A 25,589-nucleotide genomic window follows, 5' to 3' on the forward strand; every position below is an offset into this window, starting at 1 on the left:
AACCTTAGACCAGGGTTTTCCTTGTCTTCATTTTGGTGCTGCCTCCTATGTACGCCACCATTGTCAAATACAATGGGTGTTGTGGTGGAACGCTACCACAACACCCACTGCTTGCCCCTTTCACTCTAATCATAGCGTAAAAGGGTGCCTTATGTACAAGTCAGCGCTAAGCCACGTTAAGTGGCTTAACGCTGCCTTGTACATAAGGCACAGCCCCTATCGCCACCACAACGTACATATGCCCCATAACTTCCTACTTCATGAGATCGGACTCAAATGTCCCCTTTCTCCTCACTAGTCGATGTATGTTTGTCTTCTTGTTCATCTGTCTAAAATAACTGAACAAAATTCCCAAATAAATAAATATTAACTAGAAAGGGCCTCTGTGCCCTTTGATCAGAGATGGATCATCCAGGAGCTGGTGTGCAAAGACAGCTGCCAGTTCTCTTGAAAGAGAAAAACTAGGGTACCTACATTGATCCATACATTCAAGAAGAAGAACTGAACATTGTGTGCAGAGCTGTGTGAATCTTCGCACATGAATCTCCTCCATGCATTAGCAATGAAAAGGATTTCTTGAAGGCAAGTGCCCCTTTGTGAAAAACCAATTTGTTTTTTCCTCACTGAATAAAAAGGTTTGTGCTGTATCTACAATAGAGAATTCAGAAAAGGAATAAGAACCATCGGGGATGCTCAGTCTGTTCTACATGTACAGAAAAGTTTAGTTTTGTTGTGAGGCACTGACTTAAGCCATGACCTTGTATGAATGAATGAATGAATTATTTTTAAATTGTTTGTTTAAGTTTCGCTAAAAACTGTATACAATATTTAACACAGATAACATCAACATATACTAAAAGTTAATTGATCATGATTACGTTAAAACAAATACAAAGGTTAAAAGTACTGCATTAATCCCTGCCAGTATACGCAATCTGAGAATTTTTTCCCCACAAGTTGAGATCCTGGCTTTGCATGTTACCATATGTGCCACCAATTTTTGTGTATTGCCTTTAAAACAGAATACTAATGCCTCTGAAATAGTTATGATGCCTTCAGCCTTAAAAATGGGTTTGAAGGATTTTTTCTGAGCCTCTAAGAAAAATGGACACAAACCTATAACTTGTTCAATGGACTCATAGGCCATTTTACACATACTGCACGTACTTTAAGTTTGACCCTTTGAAGTCCAAGAGCCATTAAAATCCTTAAAAGGAAGATATGGGGCCATATGTATCATACTTCCGTTTTGCGAATTCCAAATAGCGAATTTTAAGGAATCGCTATTTGGAATTCGCAAAACGGTATGTATGTACAAAATCGCTATTCAATAGCGATTCCTTCCCATTCCTAATTTGCGATTAGCAAATTGCTAATCGCAAATTACCCATTCATTTCTATGGGCCAGGAGGCCCATAGGAATGAAGGGGCAATTTGCGATTAGCAATTTGCTAATCGCAAATTAGGAATTTTTTCAAGGGTGCAGGGGTGTCTCAAGAACACCCTGCTGCACCCCTGAGAAAGACATTTGGGGGCATATGGCGCACATACATGTCCTAAGGGCATGTATGGGGGTCATATGGCACCTTTGGTTTTTTGGAAAAATGCTTTTTGTAAAGAATTCGCAACTTACCACCAACTAGAAGTTGGTAGTAATTTGCGAATCCTTAATGGCATTTTTTGGATATTTTTTGTTTGATACATTGCATTTAAGGAATCACAAAATGTGTGATTCCTTAAGTGCAATCGCAAAATAAGGAATAGCAAATTTTGAAATTCCTTATTTTGCATCAAACATGTTTGATACATATCATTTGTCAAATTAGCATTCGCAAAGGCCGAAATTCACAGAATTTCGCCCTTTGCGAATGCTAATTAGCTTGATACATATGGCCCAAAGAAACCTAAAGTGCATATAAACATTCTTCTACCTGGCTCGCATATTATAATCGATATAACATTATCTTAAAAGGTATAGGTTTCTATAGAATACTTAGTGAACTTGTGTCTTGCTGCAGACTCCATATTTAATTCTTTTTTTTATTTCTGCCTTTCAAGCTAATCTGGGAATGTGTATTAAGACCCCCCCAATGCAGTGAGATTATATGTAGACAGCTGCCTAATGATTCAACCTTCAGACAACAGTGCCTCGTGCATATTAGTCGCCATGGCGTTATTAATAATTACTTTTAAAGTGTCGATTGCTGCAGACTTGCAATCTAAGAAATAATTAATTGTATTGATAACGGCCTTGGCCACCAAAGACGTAAGACCAAATTCTAAACGTAAGTGGCACTGTAATGTTGACTGCCTTAAGTTAGAGAGTCTTCCGATGGAATTCAAAAGAATTGTGTCCAATTCTTGAATTATTTTAACAACTCCAAACTAAGGACCTATATAAAAGAACAAGGATAATCCTGGTCTTCTAAAATGTTTAAAGGTGGATCGATTTCCTATCCCATGCACCACTGAGAACGTTTTTATTGTCCCAGTTACACCTAAAATTCTACTTCTTAACATCTCAACATGGCTTTTCCATTTTAAGTTTTTGTCAATCGTAACTCCCAGGTACGTATAATCTGGAACCTGTTCTTACTTAGTATTACCTACTGTCCAAATACAATTGGAGCTCCACCATACAAAGGACCTTACCTTGGTTTTACTGAAATTAATGCAGAGATTGTTTACTATATTAAAAGATTGCTTTCTGCTCAATTGTTTTTGTAGGCCTCACTGGGTGGTTGACAAGATAACTTAGTCATATGCATATGCTAAAAAAGAACTTTTCGTTCCCGCCAGTTTTCGGTTTTGGGGCATCAACCAAGGAATGTACCACAATGTCAGATATGTATATAAACTAAACAGAAGTAGGGCCAGAATACATCCTTGCTTCAGTCCATTGTGAGTGGACATTTTTGGAGATAAACAATTGCCATCAGACAGCTTAACTCTCACCCAGGTGTTACTATGCAGGTCTAAGAGGCCAGGAGGGATATCCTACTTACACAACTTCCCCCAAATCCTATTTCGATCCACCTTATCAAAGGCTGTGAAGAAATCAATGAAGCATACATACAATTGTTTTTATGTGCACAGTCTTTTCGTCCCATCAATGATAAGGCCACACTGGTGTCCAGTTGTATTACATTTGGGCCAAAACCCTGTCTGGTGGAAGTATAATTCATTTGATCGTTCTGCCCACACTTGCAGATGGGATAGCAGGTGCTTTGCAAATAATTCTCCATCTGCATCCTGAGGTTTATAAGGTGGTAATGACTGGGGGAATCGTTGGCCCTCTCTTATAGAATGTTTGAAGTATCGACCCTTTCCATGAGGGTACTATCACAGCGAGAGTATGATCATGTTAAACCTAGGGGTTAAGATGAACCTGCAATTATCTGGATTCAACTTTATTATGGCCACAGGGATGCCATTTGGGCCAGTTGCCCGCATATTATTACAGGAATAGATTATTCTTTTTAACTCTGCGAGGTTGAGCCTAAGATAAGACCTATCCGCACAGCGCGGTGCCTGCCATGTTGTGCATGGAACTGCAGGGGGGTACCATAGGTACCCCCCATGTGCACCCGCCCGGAGTCCCTGGGGGCCCGCAACGGGCCACCCAAGCAGACTCTGCATGCCTTTCTGTGGCGGCAATGCCGCCACTGAAAGGCATCTGTAAACCCACATGGTAATATGGCTGGCAGTGTCTTTCAGACATCGCCACCATATAGAACCCTTTTCCGCCCAGTCGACATGTCGACCGGGCAGAAAACCGGCGGACGATCTTTCCGTCCGCTGCGTATTTTTCAACTGAGATCTAATTCCAATCTTATGGCAACAAGATCCTTACTACGCATTAGCTTTTTATTCCTCGTGGGACCAGGAAGTCAAGTTAAAGGCCCCATCAGGATTACAGTCCTGTGGGAACAGCACAGGGATTATGTTTTTCTTCCTGAAAGAATGTGAAGTATCTGGGTTCAAGACTGGGTAAAACATGCAAGAACTGGTGCAGGAATAGAGATTCCCACCTGTTATTCCCTAAAAACCTGTAATGGGGACCAGTTCCACTCACGGGGTTATGAAGCCCACCTCATTGGTAAATCAGGAGGGAGGACAAGGGGGCATGAGGGGCTAAAGGATGTTTTCTGGTGCAGTCCTTTTGGGACCCCAAGTATTAAAAGGTTTCACCGATCCAGGGCCTGCCTGAAATAGAGTCCTTCAAACACTTCCCGTGTAGCACTATTTTCCATTGCCTCTTAATGTGTTTTCGTGGGCAGCACATCAAATAGGTTTGCTTTATGAGGTTTTACTTTTGCCATTAGGGTCTTCCCTATATTGTAAAGTGATCAGTCCATTTACTCTCACCTTTGCTTTAGCTACCTTCGGGTATAAATATTTTGCTATTGCTTTTGCCCATAAGCAATTCTGGGCATTGAGGCTGACTGTAAATATCATATTTCTGTAGTTGAGTCAATACGCGGGCCGGACTGGGAACACCAAGTAGCCCTGGCAATTGACTCAGGCCAGCCCCTGGAGAAGCACTGCTTGGCCCCGGAGGCTGGAAATGCTTGCTTGCTGCTTATGTCACTGGGGACTGATCTTGCAGCATCCCTGCAAAACTGGTCCTCTGTAACAGAACCCGCCTTCACCGTTCCAGCCTCCAGGGGAAACGCCTGATGCCCTGTAGGGCCAGTCCGCCCCTGTCAATGCCTCTGGACTTCCACTGCCATTTTATCACACACACTCAGCTAATTTGCAGACAGCACCCTTGTTTTTGCATGTCCTCTCTAGCCCAGGGGCACAAAAGTACTTGGTACTTAACATCTGGTCGAAACAAATCTGCTGTTACCAAAGCTGAGTAATTGTTTCACATGCTAACGACACACCTGCGCTATTCTTAACCCGGAAGTGAATGCGTGACAATCAGAGAGAAAGAATTCAAGGAGTTGCATGGATTAGATGAGTGAGAAGTGCACACAGAAACTAGAATATATTGAACACTGAGAAACTCAAGAGATGGAAGTCAGTGCATTAGAAAATACCAATATGGCAGTGGCGGCTCCTCTGTTAAGGTGGAGGAGCATCACCCCACTGCTTTAAGCAGTGTCACTAAAGGAAAAATAAAATGATAATAACTCTAAGTTATTATCATTTCATTTTTTCTGGCTGCGGCACTTTTGTGGGCGGGCTGCTCTTCTCACAGAGCGTGAGGGAGGGGAGGAGTAGGTTGCACTCCCTAAAGTGCACTTTCCATGTTCTCCCTTCATGGAGAACATGCCCAGCCTCTCAATCTTCGGCTGATCCATGGTGCTCAGACCAATCACAACGCTGCATTACAGTATTGTGATTGCCTATCGGGAAGCTGGGAGTCGGTGCATCTTGGAACACGGCGACCCGGGAGAAGACTGGTCGGCCCTTCTTTCCGCTACAAACGAAATGCAAACCTTCAAAGGAATCACCTGCTCCAGAGGGATTACGGAGTCTTTGGCTCCCGGGCTCACAGCCCCTACAACCACGCCTGGGGCGCACACCACGCAACTGAGATTTTACCGCGCAAGGATTCCTTGATATAACGGTGTCTCAAATTGACGATCCATATTCTGGGGAACTCATCAATAATCCCCTTTTTTTGTTTTTTACAGCTCCTAATACTTTGGAGTGACATAATAGGTCACGGGCCCTGCCGGGTCGGAACTATCACCGGCGGAGCGACCTCATCCCTTTCACACAGCCTTTTATTCAGCCCTGAGGATTCGCGGAAACATATTTTCAAAGCGATGAAACACGTGTCAGCTGGTTTTGAAGGAAAAAATTAAAGAACTGAACTGTAGTGATACCGCACAGATTTCTGTTTATTTCTGTTTGCTTTGTCATTTAACTTTGTGTGTCTATATAGACACTACTGTATGAGATTTTGATTTGTGTGCATAGAGTATTCCTGTTTATATTTGCTGGTGGTTCAGTGGTTCGCTGACATACTTCAGAGTGGTTAGAAAGGTTTTTTCCACTCACCCAGTTGCACCACCATACTATTGTTACCCAAACACTCTTTGCGTCCACTGTTGGCAGAGCGCATGGCGCTTCTCTGAAACCTAAAAAAACTTTTGTTTCAGGCATAGAACATAATGAAGACTGTGAAACTCAAGAGATGGAAGTCAGTGCATTAGAAAATACAAATATGGCAGTGGCGGCTCCTCTGTTAAGGTGGAGGAGCGTCGTCCCACTGCTTTAAGCAGTGTCACTAAAGGAAAAATATTTTTTTTTTTTTTTTTTACATTTATTTTTTTCTGGCTGCGGCACTTTTGTGGGCGGGCTGCTCTTCTCACAGAGCGTGAGGGAGGGGAGGAGTAGGTTGCACTCCCTATAGTGCACTTTCCATGTACTCCCTTCATGGAGAACATGCCCAGCCTCCCAATCTTCGGCTGATCCATGGTGCTCCGACCAATCACAACGCTGTATTACAGTATTGTGATTGGCTATCGGGAGGCTGGGAGTCGGTGCATCTTGCTTCCTGCCCTGGAAGTGAGGAAGAGGACCGAGAGGAGGCGGTGGCGACGGGGGCAGCAGACAGGTAAGTATGTATTTAAATGTTTTACAGTTCATTCTCCCGCCCCTCCCACCCCCCTCTCCTCCCCTGTCTTCAAATACCAGCTGCCACTGAATTATGGTTCAAAAATGTAAATTAAATCAGAGAACCAAAATAACTCTTTTCTCAAGCACTCCGACAGTGTGAACGAACGACCTCAGCGTTCATTCGCAGGATGCTCTGCGCCTGGAGCCAGAACTGGGGCAAAAAACACAAATTAGGACACTCACTGGTACACTTTGGTGTGCGTAGGTCTTGATTGAATGTGATGCGAAGCGTTTTATTAACCGTCCAACAGTATTTTTGTCAGCAATTAAGCACAAGCTGTGCCTGTGCTATAATTCTCGTGTAGCGCCGCGTTGACCTTTGTCTTGGCAACGAGGCCTGGCAACCGGAGTGTCACAGTCCGACAGTACAGTTACCTATTGCACACAAACTGTGCCACACAAATCAGCGCCAGACTTCGGAATAAGCAAGGGTCCTTCATAATTTAAGCGGTAGGACCTGTTTCAATGCACTCTTCTCTATTAAAAATATTAGCTTGTTTTTTTCTCTTACAGGCACATTGGCAGTTGCAATTAAAACAAGGATTGTTAAATCCAACAGGCTTGCAAATTTGTAATGTATTTACTTTTTGCAAACATATGCAATATGGAAGAAAAAATATGAAAAAATATAAAAAAAATAATGGTGTGGCCCTGCAGCCAATGTACATCCGTCCTGGAACAGGAATCCGCTCCTTCCAGGCAGCTGTACTCTGTTTCCGGTCCAGGGAAGGCATGGCTTGGCAGTTCGGGCTGGACTGGTCCCATGAGGCACAGGGTCAGACTGATTTGCATATGGCCATGTCTGAACTGGGGTGGCAGAGTGGGCCAAAGAACGGTGATGGATTAAACCCAGATCTGTTGACTGGGTGTGAGTGTTTGATTGGTTCAGATGCTCCGTCTTTCACCACCCTCTTTTGTACCGCTCTTACAATGAGGCAGAAACTATCACAGAGTAGAAGGCAGCCAATGGATCAAGTGGACTTAACCATATCCCCATATGGCAGTAGGATGCTGTAGTGGTCAGACGCTAACAGTGACCTACAGGTGAAGAGAACTAGCCCCTAGATGTATGCATCTGTAGTTTTGATTTTTTGCTAAAACTGACACTGTAAAGACAGCTAAAGCTGTCTCTGGGCCAGACCTTGCAAGATCAATTGTACTGTACACATCAATACATTAATAATAAGGATGCCACAACTCGCCCTTTCTAGGAAGGAGGAGAGAGGGATGAAACACACAGTGACTTGAAAATAGGTGCAAGGCCTATTATTCCCAATGTTGCTTTCAATCCAGTGCTGCACTGCAGGGGTTAAAAGGACAGCACCAAAATACGGGGCCCTGAAACCCAGGCAGTGCAGATGTAGGGCTGTGACTGTCCCATTCTCGCTACCTCTGCGTGTCCAATGCAACCGCGGCCCATGCAGGTAAGAGCAGTGGGGGATGTCTACAGACGACGACGAGGGGGAATTAATTATTTATTTCAATTTCCCTCATTGTCAGCAGTCGAATCCCCCCCCCCCCTTCCCAACCCGGCCCCATCGCACTTACCTGCAAGAGCCACGGCTGGTCCAAAGCATCTCCTGTGCGCCCACAGCGCCAGGAGGCTTGTGCGCGCATACAGGCTTAGTGCAGGCCATGTTTGAGGGGACTAGAACTAGATGGATGGTGTTGTCCTGAAGTGACCCGCTGCTTCATTCCTTTAGAGTCGAAACCATGGATGTCAGTTCACTAAAATGCCAGTGGGAGCGGAAGTGACAACGCACCCATTTGACCTTTACTTTGACTCACACACTTACACATACTAACATTTACACACTCTCACCCGCAAGCATGCAAACAACATACACTTAACATACACTTAACTTTACCACACTTTACTTACCTTAGCTTCCAGACAGGGTCATATTTCAGCTAATGCACTCCAAATTTTATTACGCTAATAGTAAATAATATTATTCACTATTTGTTTGATAAAAACATTGACAGAAACCAGGCATGGGGAGCTCCAACCAGCGCCCATTAGGAAGAGCTGCCCCTGTGTTCCGGGCACTGATGTTGCCACTTCTGATGCCAGGGGTCGCAAAAGCAGTGCCACGGATAGCAAGGTGCAATCTTAGTAAATATATACATACAGATATACATATAAATTAGGAGGAAAAAGGGAATCCGTTTTGTGTTGGAGTTTATACTACCCTGTCCCTTTTTTCTAAATAAGTGTGACTCTCCTGTGTTTTTGAGCCGCAGCTGAGACCCCTGGTGACCCCTAAGCGACATCCAAAATGCCATCCATGGCCGAAACTTCGCCACACTCTCTGGGTTGCCACTTGGGTATTTGTGTCAAATTATGACTCCAATAGTGGACTTTATATAAGTGCGATGTACAATATCATGACACACCGAGATGGTTCTGCATATGTAAATTCGTAAAGATTTATCGCGTATCAAGCACTTTCTGCACCTTGTACCACCTGCACTAGATTGTATCATTTACTGTATCATAAATATGTGAATAAGACATTGCATTTCAAAATTATTTAGAGGTCCAGTGTTTCATTGAGTATTATGCTATCCACACCAGAGTATTTTTTTTGCTTGGGTGGGAAGATCTGAGGATGAATAGAATCAAAGGACAATTGTCTATGATGTAACTAGTTGATCCATGCTGCGGTCTGGTTTAAGGGTCAGTCCCCTCCTTGCAGCACCAGCTACGATCCAGATCTGGTGTCTCAATATCGAGTACAACAGAGGTGACTTCACATGTACTTGCTGATCACATCACATGCCTCAACTCTTGTCCGACTGGAAAACCCACAGCAGCCTTCTATGGGCTCCTTAGGGCCCAGGAGAAGGGCAAGAAGGGGTAAACAGAGAAAGGAAACAGGACTTTTAGATCTGTGTTTACCTCCTGTCCCTGTAGTTGATTTCAAAATTCCTGCGAGCCAGGGTTAGTATAGGGAATTTCAGGGGCATCTACCTGAAAAGAAGTGGTAGCTGCCACGATCCCTGGATACTCTGAATTTGTGTCGATATTAGTTACGGAAAGTGCTCAAAACATCCACAAAGTTGGTACTTTTTAGGATTTTACAAAGATTTTACATGTATACTCCACTTCGAAAAACAGAGGTAAATCACTTTAAAAAAACAGAAGTAACCATGTTTCCATGGTATGAACCTTGGATGCCGCCTGTGGTTAATGCAGGTGTTTGGAAAGGGGTTCCTACACATACTAATGAAATCTGCCAGAGTTGCCATTTTCCAAAACTTACACCTGGGCTCTGGTCAGGGCCAGCGATTGGATGACAAATTCAGTATAGGTGTGCACCTAGTTCTACAGGAATTTAGAGCGGTTTGTGATCGGGCACCAATTAATTTCTTACCCTTGAACATGAATAGTATATGCGATATATGTGATGACGCCCCGCACATAACCACTTTAAACTCCCCGAAGCCATTTGGGGATTTCAACAGGGGTCTGGGGTAGCCCACGGCAGGGGTAGCTCTATGTGGTGGCGGAAGGCACGTTTTCCTCTTAAACCGCCAAACTTCACTCCAACTGTGAGTGCTGTGGTATCCCACACTGGCAGTGCTTAATTTTTTTTTTTTATTAAGTGCCGGGGCTCTAGTCAGCAAGCCACTTCAACTTGCACTGCCCATTGCCGCTGTCAATTACAGTAAAAGCATAACTAATAAACCACACTCCTACAAGTGTGACAATTCTAGGACCCCAAAGTTACAAGAATGACTTTGGCACCAGGTATTACTCGTTCTTAATGTATATTGAATTCATAAACAACAGTTGTGTGCCCATCTCCGAATTAAAAAAAAAGCACCACCATGTGACAAACTGTCATAGGTACTGGTGCTGACAATTAAGTGCCGGTGCCGAGCACTGGAAACCACCTGCTCAAATTAAACACTGCCCACAGATGAGCTTTGGCTCGTAGCCCTCTGACACGCTTCACATTTGGGGTCATTGTTCTACAGGGGCTCAGCATCCGATAAAGCGTGCATTCACTACAATAAACGTCCCCACCAGGATTGCGGGGTGCTTGTGTCCACACTGGACTGCATAACTATGTGGCCAGAAGCATCTCACTGTTTGGAAGGATCTGGGGCGGTGGCATGTGGCGGAATCTTTTGATTTCAGCATCATCGATTACCTCATTTCATATTTAAGAGGACCTTCAGATGGAGAACGCACCTGAAACTAAGGTGACTCTATTATTTTCAGACGTTTACAGGTATTTGTGACAAAGCCCGTAGGCCTGGCTTCTGTGTAGTGCATGCCCAGAGAGGTACACAGCATGTTGGCTCATATGCAGTCGGCATACGTGCACACAGCCCAGCCGACATTTTCACATAGCCCTACAGACATAAAGCTGCATATGCCTAAAGAGCAAAAAAAAACATACATGCGTCAGTGCTGAGACACTGACAACCATACTTGACACGAGGCAACATGGGCCAATAAGGGCGCGCATTATATACGCAGGACTAAAGAGTGCACACAAAAAAACATATCTGGACCAGAGAAGCAGTTCACCCTCGGCATTTTTGGAGGCAAATAACCTTCTTTCTAATGATTTAATAAAGATTTATTTAGAGGTCTGGAAGCAGTTTCTGGGAATGTGCAATATTTATACCAGGTGTTTGTACAGGCTCCCATGTAGACAAACAACATACAGGGGTACATGTGCCGTCATGTGGAACTCACTTTAAAGCATGAGAGCACACTATGGTCGTGAGAGGCCCCATGAGGTGTGTGACTCCTTCCGCCACCCCTTAGTCATGCTTTCTCTTTATGATGTTGGCAGTTTAACTAGTCTTTGGTTGCCCCTTTAAAGTGCGCAATCGAATAAATTGTACTTATTTCCATTGACCCTGCTAATCTGAACCATTTTCAAAGATAGTGTTCACAGATCAATGCAGGCTGGAAGCTGCCATGAAATACATAATTACACTGGAATGTGCAAAAGAAAGAGGGTGCTTAGACAATGCACAACCTGGAGCTAATTATTTCTGTGAGGCTATATTTTTTCTGAGATGTCCCTTTGAAAACATCATGTTTAACAGATTTGCAACAGATATTATCACATGCGGAAAATGAACAGTAGCTCAACCAATCACAAAGCCAACAAAGCAAGCAATTCCAGTTGCAACACAAGTTGTCCCTTTCGTATGTCCCCAAAATGATTTGGAACATGAATGCCTTAAGCATTATCCACCAAGCCAAACCTAACAATTATTGGCAACCCCAATGGATCTGGTGCTTGCAAGCCTGCAATGTCTTTATCATTTGTTTTTGCAAGCTTGTGAAATAGTCATTAAAAGTTTAAAAGTAATGGAAAGTAAAAATGCTGCTGTCTAAAGGTGACAGTCGAATGTTTTCAAAACAACAACGTACTGATAATAAGTCAAAAACGATTCATCACAAAAATAACTACTAAAAATACGAAATAAAAACAGATCATCACTCATCATGAAAAGAGTCAGTGGTTGAAGAGGACTCACCCATTGCCTCGTACTGTTTGCAGTGGTGGGAGGGGGGGGGGGGGTAAAGTGTGAAGCATCTTGAACAGACCAATGGGTGACAACGGCTGACCGATAACCTGTTTATGTATGTGTATATTTATGCAATCTTTAATGGATGTTTTGAAAAACATATAGATGTTGAGACAGCAGTCTGTAAGCTAGACCATTCATTATAAGGGATGTCCAATCTAATTTATTGTGACCATACTCACCGCACGTCGCGCCCTCCACCCCCCAAAAAAAATGACCTCTTTTATTTGTTGTGAAAGTCAGCTGCAAAAGGAATGTTAAAAAAACAGATAGATACTTAAAAAGCAGTCTTTATTGTTACATATGGCAGCAGAGGGCAAACATCACAAGTTCAATGTTAGAAAATTAAATACTGCTCATGCAAGAAACATTCTTGTTAAAGTACAAAACGATACTACAGTGAAAAACCTCCCCATGGAGTTTCACTTCATCGCTCAATAAGAGCGATTAGAAATAAAACAATTTGTGGCCATCATGCTTGTAGGCCCATTCTACCTAAAATTGTAAGCATTATTCAAAGGCATGTTCAATGATGGAAGTCTTTGTCAGTCATATTAGAATTTCACCAGATATACCAGTTCAAGGGATTTCCAAAGCAGCCCTAGGTTAGATATTTTTGGGTTAGGTGAGTTGCCTGGAATGTACATTACTCTAATGATACCAGTTGTGCACAGGCAGTGATGTTTAGCCATTCCAAAAGTTGACGAAGAAGGAACAAAGCGAGTGCAAATTCTCCGCACAGTACTCTTGCGCCAGATCTTCGTTTAACTCAACTATCTCATCTTTGGGGGTAGCCTGCGTGACATCAGTGGGCAATGGAGCGGGCATTGCTGAACTCCCATCAGACTTCACAGCGGCCTTCTGCTTTCCCGCCTTGCCCTTCTTTTCTGGAGCAGGGTCCAGATTGGCCGAGAAGGCCCTTGGGCCTGGCTCCTGAGCCATCTCCAACTCCCCTCTGCGACCTTTGCCTTTGGCCTTACCTCCTTCGACTGCACTTGGACTCTGTTGCACCAGTTTCAACTGGGAATCAGTGGCCGCCCCTTTTTTGCAAATTCGGGACTTGAGAGTTTTGTCCTCACAGGCACTCTTAGTTTTCCTCATCTTGCCCAGGATATGCTTCCAGTACTGCTTAGCCTTGGTGCTGTAGGCAGGGCACCGCTGGGGCTCCCCCTCATAGGCGCACTCATAGCTCTGGTTCTGCTGTTGGGTGCAGGTCACAACAAAGCTGACAGACTCGTCGCCAATGATTTTCCAGGCGCATGCGTGGTTGTCCTTTGTGGAAAACTGGCCCGATCTTGCAAATGACGGACTTCCGCCTTTCTTGCTGGCCTGTTTCTCATTTTTGGCGGCTACTCTCTGAAGAGTGCTCAGGCAGCCGAGCAGGAGAATGAGTGGCAGGATGTGGGAACGCCTCATCGCTTTAGATCCCTTCTGGGGGGTAGTTATGTAAATCCAAGTGCATCCGAGCATGAAGGGTCTGTGCAAGAGTAGGAGGGAGGGCTCTTCGCAGGCCAACAAACCTACAACGAAAACAAAGTGTGTAAAAAACTGATGTGTTCATTGGTTGCACTTTTGCATATCTGTACATAATGCTGTTTAGATCAACTTGAGGAAACACAGGTATACACTACAGTGAAGCAAAGATACATATATAATCAAAAGCGAATATAAACACATTTGATGACACTCCCCTGACTGAGGAGGTGCACTATTTACTAATGAGCAATCTGAATGAATATGTGCATGGGCGAATATGCACGCTCAGTGCACATGCACATGCCTAGAAACTCGCGCACACACCCACAAACACACACACACGCGCACCCACACAGACATCCATACCAGTACTATTTGGGGAACACTTTTAATACGCATTAAAATTTAAGGCCACCAAAGTAAAATGTCGTGCTTCTGTGGTGTAGGCGTGAGATGTACCTCAGCACTTGTCCGCCTTCCATTTCTGCAGAAATCTCGCACAGAGGCGCGAGCGACGGACACGCACACCACAGCCAATGGCCTTCCACACACACACACACATGCGTGCGTTCTCTTGCGACATGAGCAGCACACTTCTGTGCCCTTCGTTAGTAATGTGCAGAACTATGCACAATACACTCATCATCGTCCTCAAAGATATTCATGTAGCGCTAAAACCCACCAAGCCATCTGGGCGCTTCTTAGGATCCATGCACACGTGACTCAACACCATATCGTTCACTTGTGATAACAGCAATAGCGGCGAGAAGGCAGAGGGCTGGGCCGCTGTGCAGCCAGTACATTAGAAGTACACGGCACGTGCACTTGTGAATTCTACTTAGCACTTCAACGCGCTATTCAACAAATATACAAATATGAAAACAGGTGAGAATTTCCTTCTGCACACGAGAGAGTGTATCGGAAAAGAAGTAAGATGGCTACAAGCTTTTGAATCTAAAACATCTGGGGGCAGATTTACAAGCCCTTTGCGCAACTTTTGCGTCACTTTTCCCTTGTTAAAAAAACTCAACAGTGGCGCAAGGGCCTTGTAATTCTGCCCCCTAACCTTTTCTGTGCTGTACATAATCACATGAAATGTAGTAGAAGCAGAATTTTACAATGTATATATTTGAAAAAAAGCACACTCGCAAATTCGATCGAACTCGTAGTTTGTTTTGAAAGAAAACACCTGTTTCACAATAGTGATATATTTAAATATGCCTCATAATGTACTATTTTTAGGCTGCCGAAAAAGTTTACGCTCAGTAAGAAAGAATCTTAGGTGTCAAACACCAGAAAAATTCAAACAGTGCACATGTATGTTTACATACACACACGTGTTTACTTAGACGCACATCCTTATCCATCACATTTTGTATAGTAGAAAGCGTCCCCAGTCTTTGCATGCATACATTTATTAGAAAAGCGTACAGATCTCACCGTCTCGCTTAATGCCCATCACTGCAAAAAGGCCTCTATTGGGTGAAAACAAAAGGCACGCGCATTGCAAGTTTACTCCTCCCAACCCCTTTGAGGATGGTCACGTTTATAAAACTCACTTGCTGCAACTGAATGCATTAAAACGTGGATGCAAACAAACTATCGTGTTTGACACAGGGGCCTGAATTGTGCAGCTGGGCCGGGGCACAGGAGTGCGAGGGTCCCGCTGCACCCCTAATCTGGCTTTATTCTATTATCCAACCTGGGTGCTGTGGAGCACGTTTCCTGCAGTCTAAGTTGCCCTTTCTACCTTTAGCTGCGGAATAAATGTTTTATTACAGTTCCTCAAAGCGGTTCCCAAAGCACCTGCGCGCGCCCCGCGTCACACCCGACCCCAGCGCGAGACACGCGCCATTGGAAGCTGGCTTCAAACTCAGTAGCGTGTCTTACCGTGCGCGAGCGTCGCTTTCGAGTGTCCCGGGAAAGTGAACCGCGAGCCACTGCGCGCGGGCTCTTTCAAAAGAAAGGCACAACAAGAAAGCATGTACCACTGATGGGGAGGAACCGCCCCCCCACGAGAGGCCCCGCCCAGGGCGTCTTTATGCAAATGTAACCCCGGCCTGGAAAACAACCTGGCTGCATAATGGGACAGAACTTGCATAATTATGTAGAGACATACATATTCATGATCAACAATAGGCTTTTATACATTTCACATTTTCCGCATACAAATCTGAACAGCATGCGATGGCATATTTGCCATGCACTTCGTCTAGGTGTGCATCGCTGTGTGTGCCTCAAGAATAGTTAGCTAGCGATCGAATCATGCTTTTCCTCAGGGAATGCATTATTCAAGGTACCAAGTTGCTTTAGCAGATTTTTCCCAGAAACATAGTGGATGTTTTTGTTTCACGTGAGCTTCGCCTGAAGTTGCCTGCTTCTCAAGATGAAACACGTTTTATTGAACAATAAATGCGGTCAGTACTTGGATGATGTATTTTCTCTGAATACGGAACTTTTTGTCCAAAACATGTATGTGATTTGCATTTATTTGAAAACATGTCAAATGATCTGTGAACTGCGGTTCCCCGTTTATTGCTTTTGCTACCACCTAGCGTACTTACTGTGTAATGCAGGCTGACAACATTTAACAAAAGCTGTCCTACTAGTTACAGAAAATAATAGCGTTGTGTTTATCAGACTATCCGCTGATTAAAAAAAAAACAACAAAAAAAACACGATGACTGAAAATCTTGAATTAATCTCATCCACTCGAAACTATTCTTGGGCCCTCCTCGGTGAGGTACTGCTTGAGTTCAATGGCACAGTGTGCAACGTGGAAATTAATGGAGGCATGGTTGTGTTGTATTTGTGAAATGGCATTGGGAAAAGTGAAAAAACTCCTGATTTGATATTCAACTATTAATTTTTGTGCACGATTATGTCTTAGTCAAAAGCCAGGATCCCAAACACAATCAAACATGAAGCAAAAAGGAATGTCCCAATTTTATAGCAACTGCTTTCTATTGTGCAGGTGTATTACAGCTATGAGCCATGACAGATACCGATCAAAGCAGTATGAGGTCAAACCTAATAAAATTGCAAATGCAAACTAGCAAACATTGCATTTAGTCCAAGTTTAGATAAGTACTCGTCTGCAAATGTTTTCGTAAATAAATTAGTTAAGACCCGCAACAGTCCTCCACCCGTATGAATGTATGTCTTTGGCAGATGAATTTGTTATTCAGTACAATAACATTTCAGATTTATAGATGTTTTTCTAAGCTCCCTGAGGCTGCATTTGCCACTATGCCAGTCAGATACATCCATATTGGAAAGGCTTCGGAGCTTGTGCCACTGCACCTTTTATCATACCCCACACCCCTTACAATACATCCCTTGTTTTTCTGTAAGTCTATCTACCAGATATTACTTGTTTACCAGTTTGGAGTGCATTAGAATACGCTTTTTTCTGTATCTTGCAATAACTATATTCGAGCAATGCATTGTTTGCAGTTGTAGAGCAAAATCCCTGAGCTACGTTTTGTCCCAGAAATTGTTAAAATGTGAATCTTGGGTGTAGAGTGAACCAAAATGGTTTTGACCTGTAATAAGTATAACTTAAAGACTAGTCAGTCAAGTACTGACTTAAAGCAGCTAGAATGGTGCCAGTGTCTGAATTCATGAGGAGTAGTACCCTTAAAATGCCCTCCTTTCAGCAGTACTGATTCTGTACTGAGAATAACAAAAGTTGGGAGTGGCCAGACGAGGGGCTTTAAGGAAGGGTACTGTGTGGAGGGAGACGTAGGGGCATATTATCAAGATGTGCGTTAAAAAACGCACATCGCACATTTCCCCTATCGCCGAATTTTATTGCCGTGATAGCGCGTTATTATCAATGCGCAACACGTAGGCGATATTAAATCCGGCGATAGTCGGCAATAGGGAACATTAGCATGTGAAAACAAGCGTTGTTGTCACGCGCTAATGTGTGCCTTGATAATATGGGGGGGTGGATTCAGCTTTATGATCCTCACCCCCATGTTAACAATGCCTAACACCTGATCAAAGCAGGCGTTGGGAGACCTGCGATAAACAAGTTTATCGCAGGTCTTCTCCTCCCAACGCCTGCCTTGATAATAGAGTGTTACCACCTCCAACCACATTCTACATGTGGTTGGACGTGGGAACGCCCACCCTGCATCCCATTAGCGTTATCTATCGCCCCCAGCGCGAGGGCGATAGATGAAGTCAAGAATACGTCTCTAACTCCGGTTAGAGACGTATTGAGAATAGTGAGATAATAAAAAAAATGCGTTAGCAACTTTAAAAAGTCGCTAACGCTTTTATCGCGGGCTTGATAATATGCCCCGTAATCTTTAAAGCCATTTCCTAATACTTATGATTTCGGCCCAGTCGGGCCTGGAAAGGCCAGTGGACGTGTGCACGCGCCCGCAGGCGAGGTGCTGCCGTCACTTCACAGAGTGCCAGCGAAGATACTGTCAGCATGGGGATTTCAACGGCATCACCCAAGCCTAATGAAGATAGCTGTGGCCTCAGAGGGTTGTTGATTTCGGCACTGAATCCAAAGGCACATTTGTAATGATTAATGCTGAAACTGCAACATTACGTAAGTGTGTTCAAACCCCAATTTGGTGTCGTTTACATTCATTGTGAGCGGCAGAGTTAATACAGGGTCAGTTTTTTGAAGAGGCGCTTATCCTTATCAATTAGCCACGCCCTCCCATAGGAGTGCGCATGCGCAGAGGGCCCATTTACAGAGAGGGTACTTCCCCCCCGGTTACCCCCGTATGCTCCATGAACTCCATTAAAAAGGGGGACCCTTGCACTCTGCGCAGTTTAGTGACGTCATTGTGCCCATGCGGGGTGGCCAACCAGCCTAAAGAAAGCGTGACTCCCCCCTCCCCCGCACCCATCCAGAAAACCGGATGTACCCCCCCTGGAGTTCTAGGACAGACCACTTCTCCCTCCGCCTGGGCGACCCCATTCAAGAATGGCGCCGCCCCCTAAGGTCCTTAAATTGACTGCTCACCAATCATGACCTTACCGCCTGACTAAGGAATAGCAATAAATACGACGATTGATGACCTACAAACGGGAAAAAGTTCTAAGGAACAAAAACAATCGTATGGCACACCTGTCACATTGGGAAAAAACAATATAAACAACCTTATAATACAATACCCAATATCTGCTTTTAGGGGATGATGGGTGGGGAAAAAGATTACAGCCTCGTAGAAGGCTGGGTAGGGCAGGCTTGGGAGCGCGGGAACAAGAGAACGCCTCCCGCGCTCCCTGGTCTTTTAAACCCCATGTTTGGCCAGGCCGGTTCTAACCTGCCTGACCCCTGCTCCCCCTTGACCCGGAAGCGATCCAATCGCTTCCGGGTCACTTGGGAGCCCCTTGGGCCCATCAATGATGAGGCGCACCCACCGCATCATGATTACGCGGCGAGGCGCGCCTCACCATGGATAGCAGGCGAGGGGGAGGGGGGGCTGGTGCCCCGCCATAACCGCTATGGGGCCGATGACGGCCCCGCCTTTCTCTATGGCTAGGGACTACCGAACATCCCCGTCCCCGCCTTGTGTTTAACCAATATTTATTAAAAATGGACATGAGAGATGATTTCTTTGGAGGCGGGGGTCGTACAACCCCCCCGGCCGTATTTATTAAAACATAAAATCAAATAAAAATGGAAATAAACAATATTTACACATTTTTACACAGAAAACGTACTTGAGATTTGATTACAATTCATATGTACAGATATCAGATGGCTAACCTTAACATACTTCTAATAGAAAGTATTTCCTATCCGAGTCTAATATCTGAATCATAATCATACATTGACTTTTCTGCGTATCCTATTTGGGCCTACGGCAAGGTCGCTAACTGGTGTCAGATCCTTATCAATTAGCCACGCCCTCCCGTAGGAGTGCGCCTGCGCAGAGGGCCCGTTTACCGAGAGGGTACTTCCCCCCCCGATTACCCCCGTACGCTCCATGAACTCCCTTAAAAAGGGGGGCCCTTGCACTCTGCGCCGTTTAGTGATGTCATTGTGCCCATGCGGGGTGGCAAACCAGCCTAAAGAAAGCATGACTCCCCCCTCCCCGCACCCATCCAGCCAACCAGATGTACCGCCCCTGGAGTTCTAGGAGAGACCACTTGTCCCTCCCCCTGGGCGACCCCATTCAAGAATGACGCTGCCCCCTAAGGACTTTAAATTGACTGCTCACCAATCATGACCTTACCGCCACAGGCAAGCGAAGTTCCACAACTATCTGGCCCCCCTATCCTCTTACACTGAAAGGTCATGCCCAGCCCTGACACTCCCTAGCCAAGCCATTATATTTTCCAATAGGATTTCATTACCTAATCTAGTCAGATGGACCCCGCCTTTTAAGAAGCACACTTCCCCCCTGACACACCCATGCGCTATGTTTTGCAACTGAGGGAACCTGAACAATTTTTCTTTTTTATTGTTGATCCTCTTTACCGAGTGATTCAACGCTTTCACAGAATCTCCCTCCCTCCATTTTAATTGGGGTATCATCTGGGACCAAGCTATGGTGCAGCCCTGACATGCCTTAGCTAACTGCCTACTTCAGAGATTATATCCTCCACCAAGACCCTACTTCCCAGATTTACAAGATTGTTCTCGCCCAAATGCAAGATAACTATTGTGGGTGGCGGACTGTGTCTATTCAACAGATATGTAACAAAACCCCTAAACTGACTGAGGCAGAGACCCCCTTTACCATGGAAAGAAACCTTGAAACCATCCTGCTCAGCTCTCTGTCTGTGATTACCTGCAAGAAAGAGAGGAGTTGGCCTAACGGCTAGGGCGCTCGACCTCAGACCTGGGGATCTGGGTTCGAATCTCGGTAACGACGTCAAAACCTCCTGTGGTTCTGGGCAAATCACTTAATCTCCCCGTGCCTAAAATGAAAGAGTGTCCTCATGTAACGTGACTGGAAAATATGTAAAGCGCTCTGATACATGATTCGGTTCGGGTCTAGTTCGCGCTATATAAAACTCTGCAAAAAAAAAAAAAAAGAAAAACAGATTTCATACGCCGTACATAAGAATGACCAATGACCAATACAACATGTGCTCCCTTGTCCTGTGGATATAGCTGCCGTTGCGAAGAATTTTGCTGGTGATGCGCTGACGGCAGTTTCCCCCCTGCGTGACAGGTTTGAGAAACTGAAATATAAGCAAACAAACAGGATAGGCTTCAGTCTACAATTGTCTTGCCACCTTCACAACATGTGCAGCCACACACAGCGCTTGTAACAATTAGAAGACCATCTTCTAATTCTTTTCACACTGTTGCTGTGCAACCCTCTAGCTGTTGCTTCTGTGGCAGCCCCTATTTGGAAAGAATGTGTCCCAAAGTCTTTTGGATCCAAACCAGTCCTGTCAATCGCCATGGCCAATACCCTTTTAAATTGGAACCTGTTAAGCGGGGTACCGTCAGCATGCATTCATAGTGTCCCCCCACTGCACTATTCTTTTGTCAGAGGGAGGCTTCTAGGTGCATCACTGGGCAGCATGGGTTGTCTTGCGCCTGATGAAGTATCAACCCTTCACCACGGGCTTCTTGATCATTTTTAGATTTTCTAATGGTTATTAGCAGTGTGTCGCCCTGTATCCTTGATGCTCCAACTGGAGCCCACCTAGCACATCCTGTTTGTTGCGTGCCACCAGTTCCCCCACCCTAAATGCCCCATAGAAAGCTAGTGCAAAGGCAGCTCTAAACAGTAATGCCTCTCCTGTTGAACTTCAAATGCCACCCAGGGCAGTTAACAGTGATGCCAGCTGCTCTAAACCGATCGGTTGTCCTGTGTCTGAGGGGCCCCCCTGGAGGCGCTGCCACCCCTTTAGAGCCTTCCTCACAATGAAACTATTTGTGGGGTCCCTGGTGTCCCTGATCTGGATAAAGAAAGAAACTGCTGCCACATGCCGCTTGGCTGTAGCAGCAGAACGCCCTTCTTTATTCAAAGTGTCTAAAGACTGGAAGAATGTGCCTGACTTATGCCAGCTATCTGCCCAATCTTGCCCCAAAAAAGTGCTGTAAGACCAAAACGCCCCTTCGTAAGCCTTCCTGGTCCTGGGCGCTAGGCTAGCTGCCACGAGGTTCTGTAGCTGGGGGCACCAATCTGCCAGAGTTCTTCAGGAAAGTGTGTTGGCGTCACCTCTGCAGATGGTAGGTGTTCCCTGAATACCTGCATCTTGAAGCGAGAGCGTGCGTCAGCTGCATTATTTAGCACCCCCGGGACATGTTTAGCCTTAAACTGTATGTTCAGCTTCATACACAACAACACTATCTCTTTCAACAGGCGGAGGATCATTGTACACCGGGCAGCCTGTTGATTGATGCATTCTACCACTGTCATGTTGTCTGACCAGAAAATCACAGATTGGTTAGACAAATAATGAGGCCAAACAGTCAGTGCAACCCAGATGGGAAAGAGATCCAGGAAACCTATATTGGCTGTCGAACCACTCTCACTCTACCAAGGCGTCCAGTGCTGAGCCACCAATTAATTCTCGAGTATGGCACCAAATCCCACACTGCCCACAGCGTCAGTCCATAAAGCTAACTAAGCAGAAGTAGTGGGGGGATCAGGCCACACTACCCTGCTGTTGAAACCCTCCCAAAATGCGATCCAAATCCGCATGTCCTGGCGAACCTTAGAGGACAGTCTTGTGTGATTGTGTTTCTCCTGCAGGTCTGTCATGGCCTGTGAGATGGAACGGGAGAATGGTTGTGCCATAGGTATTACCCTTAGTGCAAAGTTCAACTGGCCCAATGTCTGTTGTAGTTGATGTAAGGTTACTTTATCTTTTGCCAAACATTGCTGGAGTGCTGCTTTAAATTTCAATATTTTTTCTTTAGGTAACTTAAAACATCCTTTTAAAATATTTAGTAAAACTTTAAACTAGATAAAGGTAATAGATTTAAAAGAAAACATGCTTTAAAATAAATGAATATAAATATTATCAATATATACAATTGTAAACATAACTTACATACATTTTTAACTTTGAATGGGAAAAAATACACAAATTACAAAAAGGCCTTTTTTTAAGTAAAAACAAAATGAATGCAATAAATTGAATTTAAAAATAATAAAAAAGAAATCTTTTTTTTTTTTATTCAAGAAAATTTTATTGATAAAGAAGTGATATAAAGTAGAAGGATCAGAATACAATTCAAGTGATACATCAATGCAAGAGAGCTGTACAATCAGGGGCTAATCGTGAGAAATAATCAGAGTAAATGGATATGAAATTAAAAGTAGCCAGGCATAAAGTATAACATTCAATTAGGGAAAAGCTGCCGGCCGGGTACTAAGCAAACGTATCACTATCAAATATGGAGATGGGGACAGGGGAGGAAATAGAATAAAAGAAGAGAGGAAAGAAGAGAGAGAGCAATAGAAGGAGGAAAGGGAGTAGAGGACAGGAAAGAGAAGAGAAAGAAGAAGAAAAAGAGGAAGGATTCCCACAGGACCAACCAGCCCAGAAAATTATAAGACAACACTTAGACAGACATATCAAAAGGAAACTGAGGAACCAACCCTTTTGAGGACAACTCCATATAATCATCCAAAGCTTTCCAAACCCCACTAGAAATAGATGGAGAAAGGTGAGCTTGATCAACCGACGTATGAGCACTGCGTAAAAAGGAAACCCAGGCCCACCATGTATGATAGGAAACCAAAGAAAAAGATTTCCATTCCATAAGAATGATTTTCACCGCAATAGAGAGGAGAAGATCTAATAGCTGTAATTCCAGTGGATCCAATGGGAGAGGAGTAGGGGCAGCCAAAGGACCCAATAAAATTAAAGGGAAAGAAAGTTGGAACTCAATACCAAAAATAAGAGAGAGATGTTTATGGATGAGGTCCCAAAAAGGCTGAAGCAAAGAGCAACCAAAAAACATATGGTGAAAATCGCCTGGCAATAAACCACAACTCCAGCATAGGTTGTCATCTTTAAGATTTAGCGAGTGAAGACGCACAGGCGTCCAATGGAGGAGATTGATAGAGAAAAACTTAGATTGCATTAAAGATGGTGCAATTTTATTACGAAGAGAGAGTTTACCAATTAATTGCCAAGTCTCCGAGGAAATATGATCTGTAATAGCAGGATCAAAGTGGTGTAACCATTTTTGCTGAGCAACCGTCTGTGCGGGTAGAGAAGCAGATGACAAAAATGTATACATTTTGGAAGCGACGTGCCCAGATTTGATCCAAATATGAAAAAGTGAGATGATCGAAGAGGTAGGATGAAGACGGACTTTAGCCAGGGCCACTTTAATTTTTAGAAAAGTATAAAAATCAAGATTTGTTAAAGAATGCTTCTGAGCCAAGGTGGAAAAAGGTAATGGTTGATCAGAAGCATCATAGAGATGTTTAACAAGAGAGATCCCTTTACCTACCCAGTAGGACATAAGGTTGGGAGTAATGTTGAGTTTAATTTTGGAATTCCGCCAGATAGATGACCACCTAGTTTTGTGTAAAGGGATTGCCACCTTCTTGTCTACCTTCCTGACCGCAGCAAATGTATCAATAATGATAGAACGAGAAAACAGGATATGTAAACTAGATGTCGTGCAAAAAGAAGCAGTAGGCAAAGGGGATGCCAACTCTTGTTCTATGAGCAACCAAGAGGGAACATGAAGAGATGGAGGAGAAAACCATAAGGCACCTTGAGAGGCCAGAAAGGCAGTTTGGTATTTTTCCCAATCAGGAAAATTGAAACCTCCCATATCACAAGGACGACGCAAAAAATTGTATGCAAGTCTAGCACGTTTGTCGTTCCACAGAAATTTAGAAGTCAGACCATCGATTTCGCGAAAGAAGGAATCTGATAATTTAATCGGAAGCATGGATGAAACAAAATTAATAATCGGTGTAATCATCATTTTGAGAGTCTGGAGGCGACCCCACCATGAAATATGCTTCGGAGACCATGTATCCAAAAGACGACGGACTTTAAGGAGGGTCTGGGATACATTATAGGCAGTTCTAGCATAGAGAGTAGAACAGAAATAAATCCCTAAGTATTTCAGGTGTGTAGACTGCCACTTAAAGCCCGCTGAGCCGATATGAGAGGGGAAACAATAGGCATTCAGAGGGAACATTTCCGTCTTATCTTTATTTAGGGTATACCCTGAAACCGATGAAAAGAGGGAAATGGTACTTGAAATAGCAGGGATTGCCAGAGCAATATCGTCCGAAAAAATGAGAACATCATCTGCGTATGCAGCAGTTTTAATACAGTGAGGCCCGAAACAAAAACCTTTAATAGCAGGGTGTAGCTCAATCAGTCGAAGAAGAGGGTCAATAGATAATAAGAATAAAAGTGGGGATAAAGGACACCCCTGTCTAGTGCCCTGACGAAGATTAAAAAACGACGACGTAGCACCATTAACTCTAATGTTAGCTTTAGGTTGGGAATATAAAGACATTGTCATATTAATGAAAGAGTCGCCAAGATTGTGCGCGCACAAAACAGCACGAAGAAATGGCCAAGAGACCTTGTCGAAGGCCTTTTCCGCATCAAGGGCCAAGGCCGCGGCAGGGAATTGAGATATTTTGGCAGCACCGAGAACATGACAAAAAGTGCGTATATTGTCACGCTCAAGACGGCCTTTCACAAAACCAGTTTGAGAAGGATGAACAAGATGAGGGATAAAGGATTCCAATCTTTTGGCCAGAATTTTAGCAAAAATCTTAGCTTCCATGTTAAGGAGAGAAATAGGACGGACGTTTTTGGGATCTGAATGATCTTTCCCTTCTTTCGGGATCACTACTATAGTAGCTTCAGCAGCCGTACCAGAAACAGATCCATCCTTAACAAAAGAGTCAAAGAGAGATTGTAATTTGGGAACAAGCGTAGGTAGAAAAGTTTTATAAAATAAAATTGGATACCCATCAGGG

General features: G+C 44.1%; 1 protein-coding gene across 1 annotated transcript; it reads right to left on the reverse strand.

The window, feature by feature from the left end:
* Positions 1 to 12,470: 12,470 nt before the first annotated feature.
* Positions 12,471 to 15,649, reverse strand: FGFBP3 (fibroblast growth factor binding protein 3). The gene is made up of 2 exons (XM_078641130.1): positions 15,565 to 15,649; positions 12,471 to 13,718 (listed from the first exon to the last, which is right to left on the reverse strand). Exon 2 carries the CDS (start codon positions 13,666 to 13,668, stop codon positions 12,883 to 12,885), a length of 786 nt encoding a protein of 261 aa, XP_078497256.1. The 5' UTR covers positions 13,669 to 13,718; positions 15,565 to 15,649; the 3' UTR covers positions 12,471 to 12,882.
* Between the last annotated feature and the right edge of the window lie 9,940 nt (positions 15,650 to 25,589).

The sequence above is a fragment of the Lissotriton helveticus genome, chromosome 5_1 (assembly GCF_964261635.1).
Source record: "Lissotriton helveticus chromosome 5_1, aLisHel1.1, whole genome shotgun sequence".
Lineage (NCBI taxonomy): Eukaryota > Metazoa > Chordata > Amphibia > Caudata > Salamandridae > Lissotriton > Lissotriton helveticus.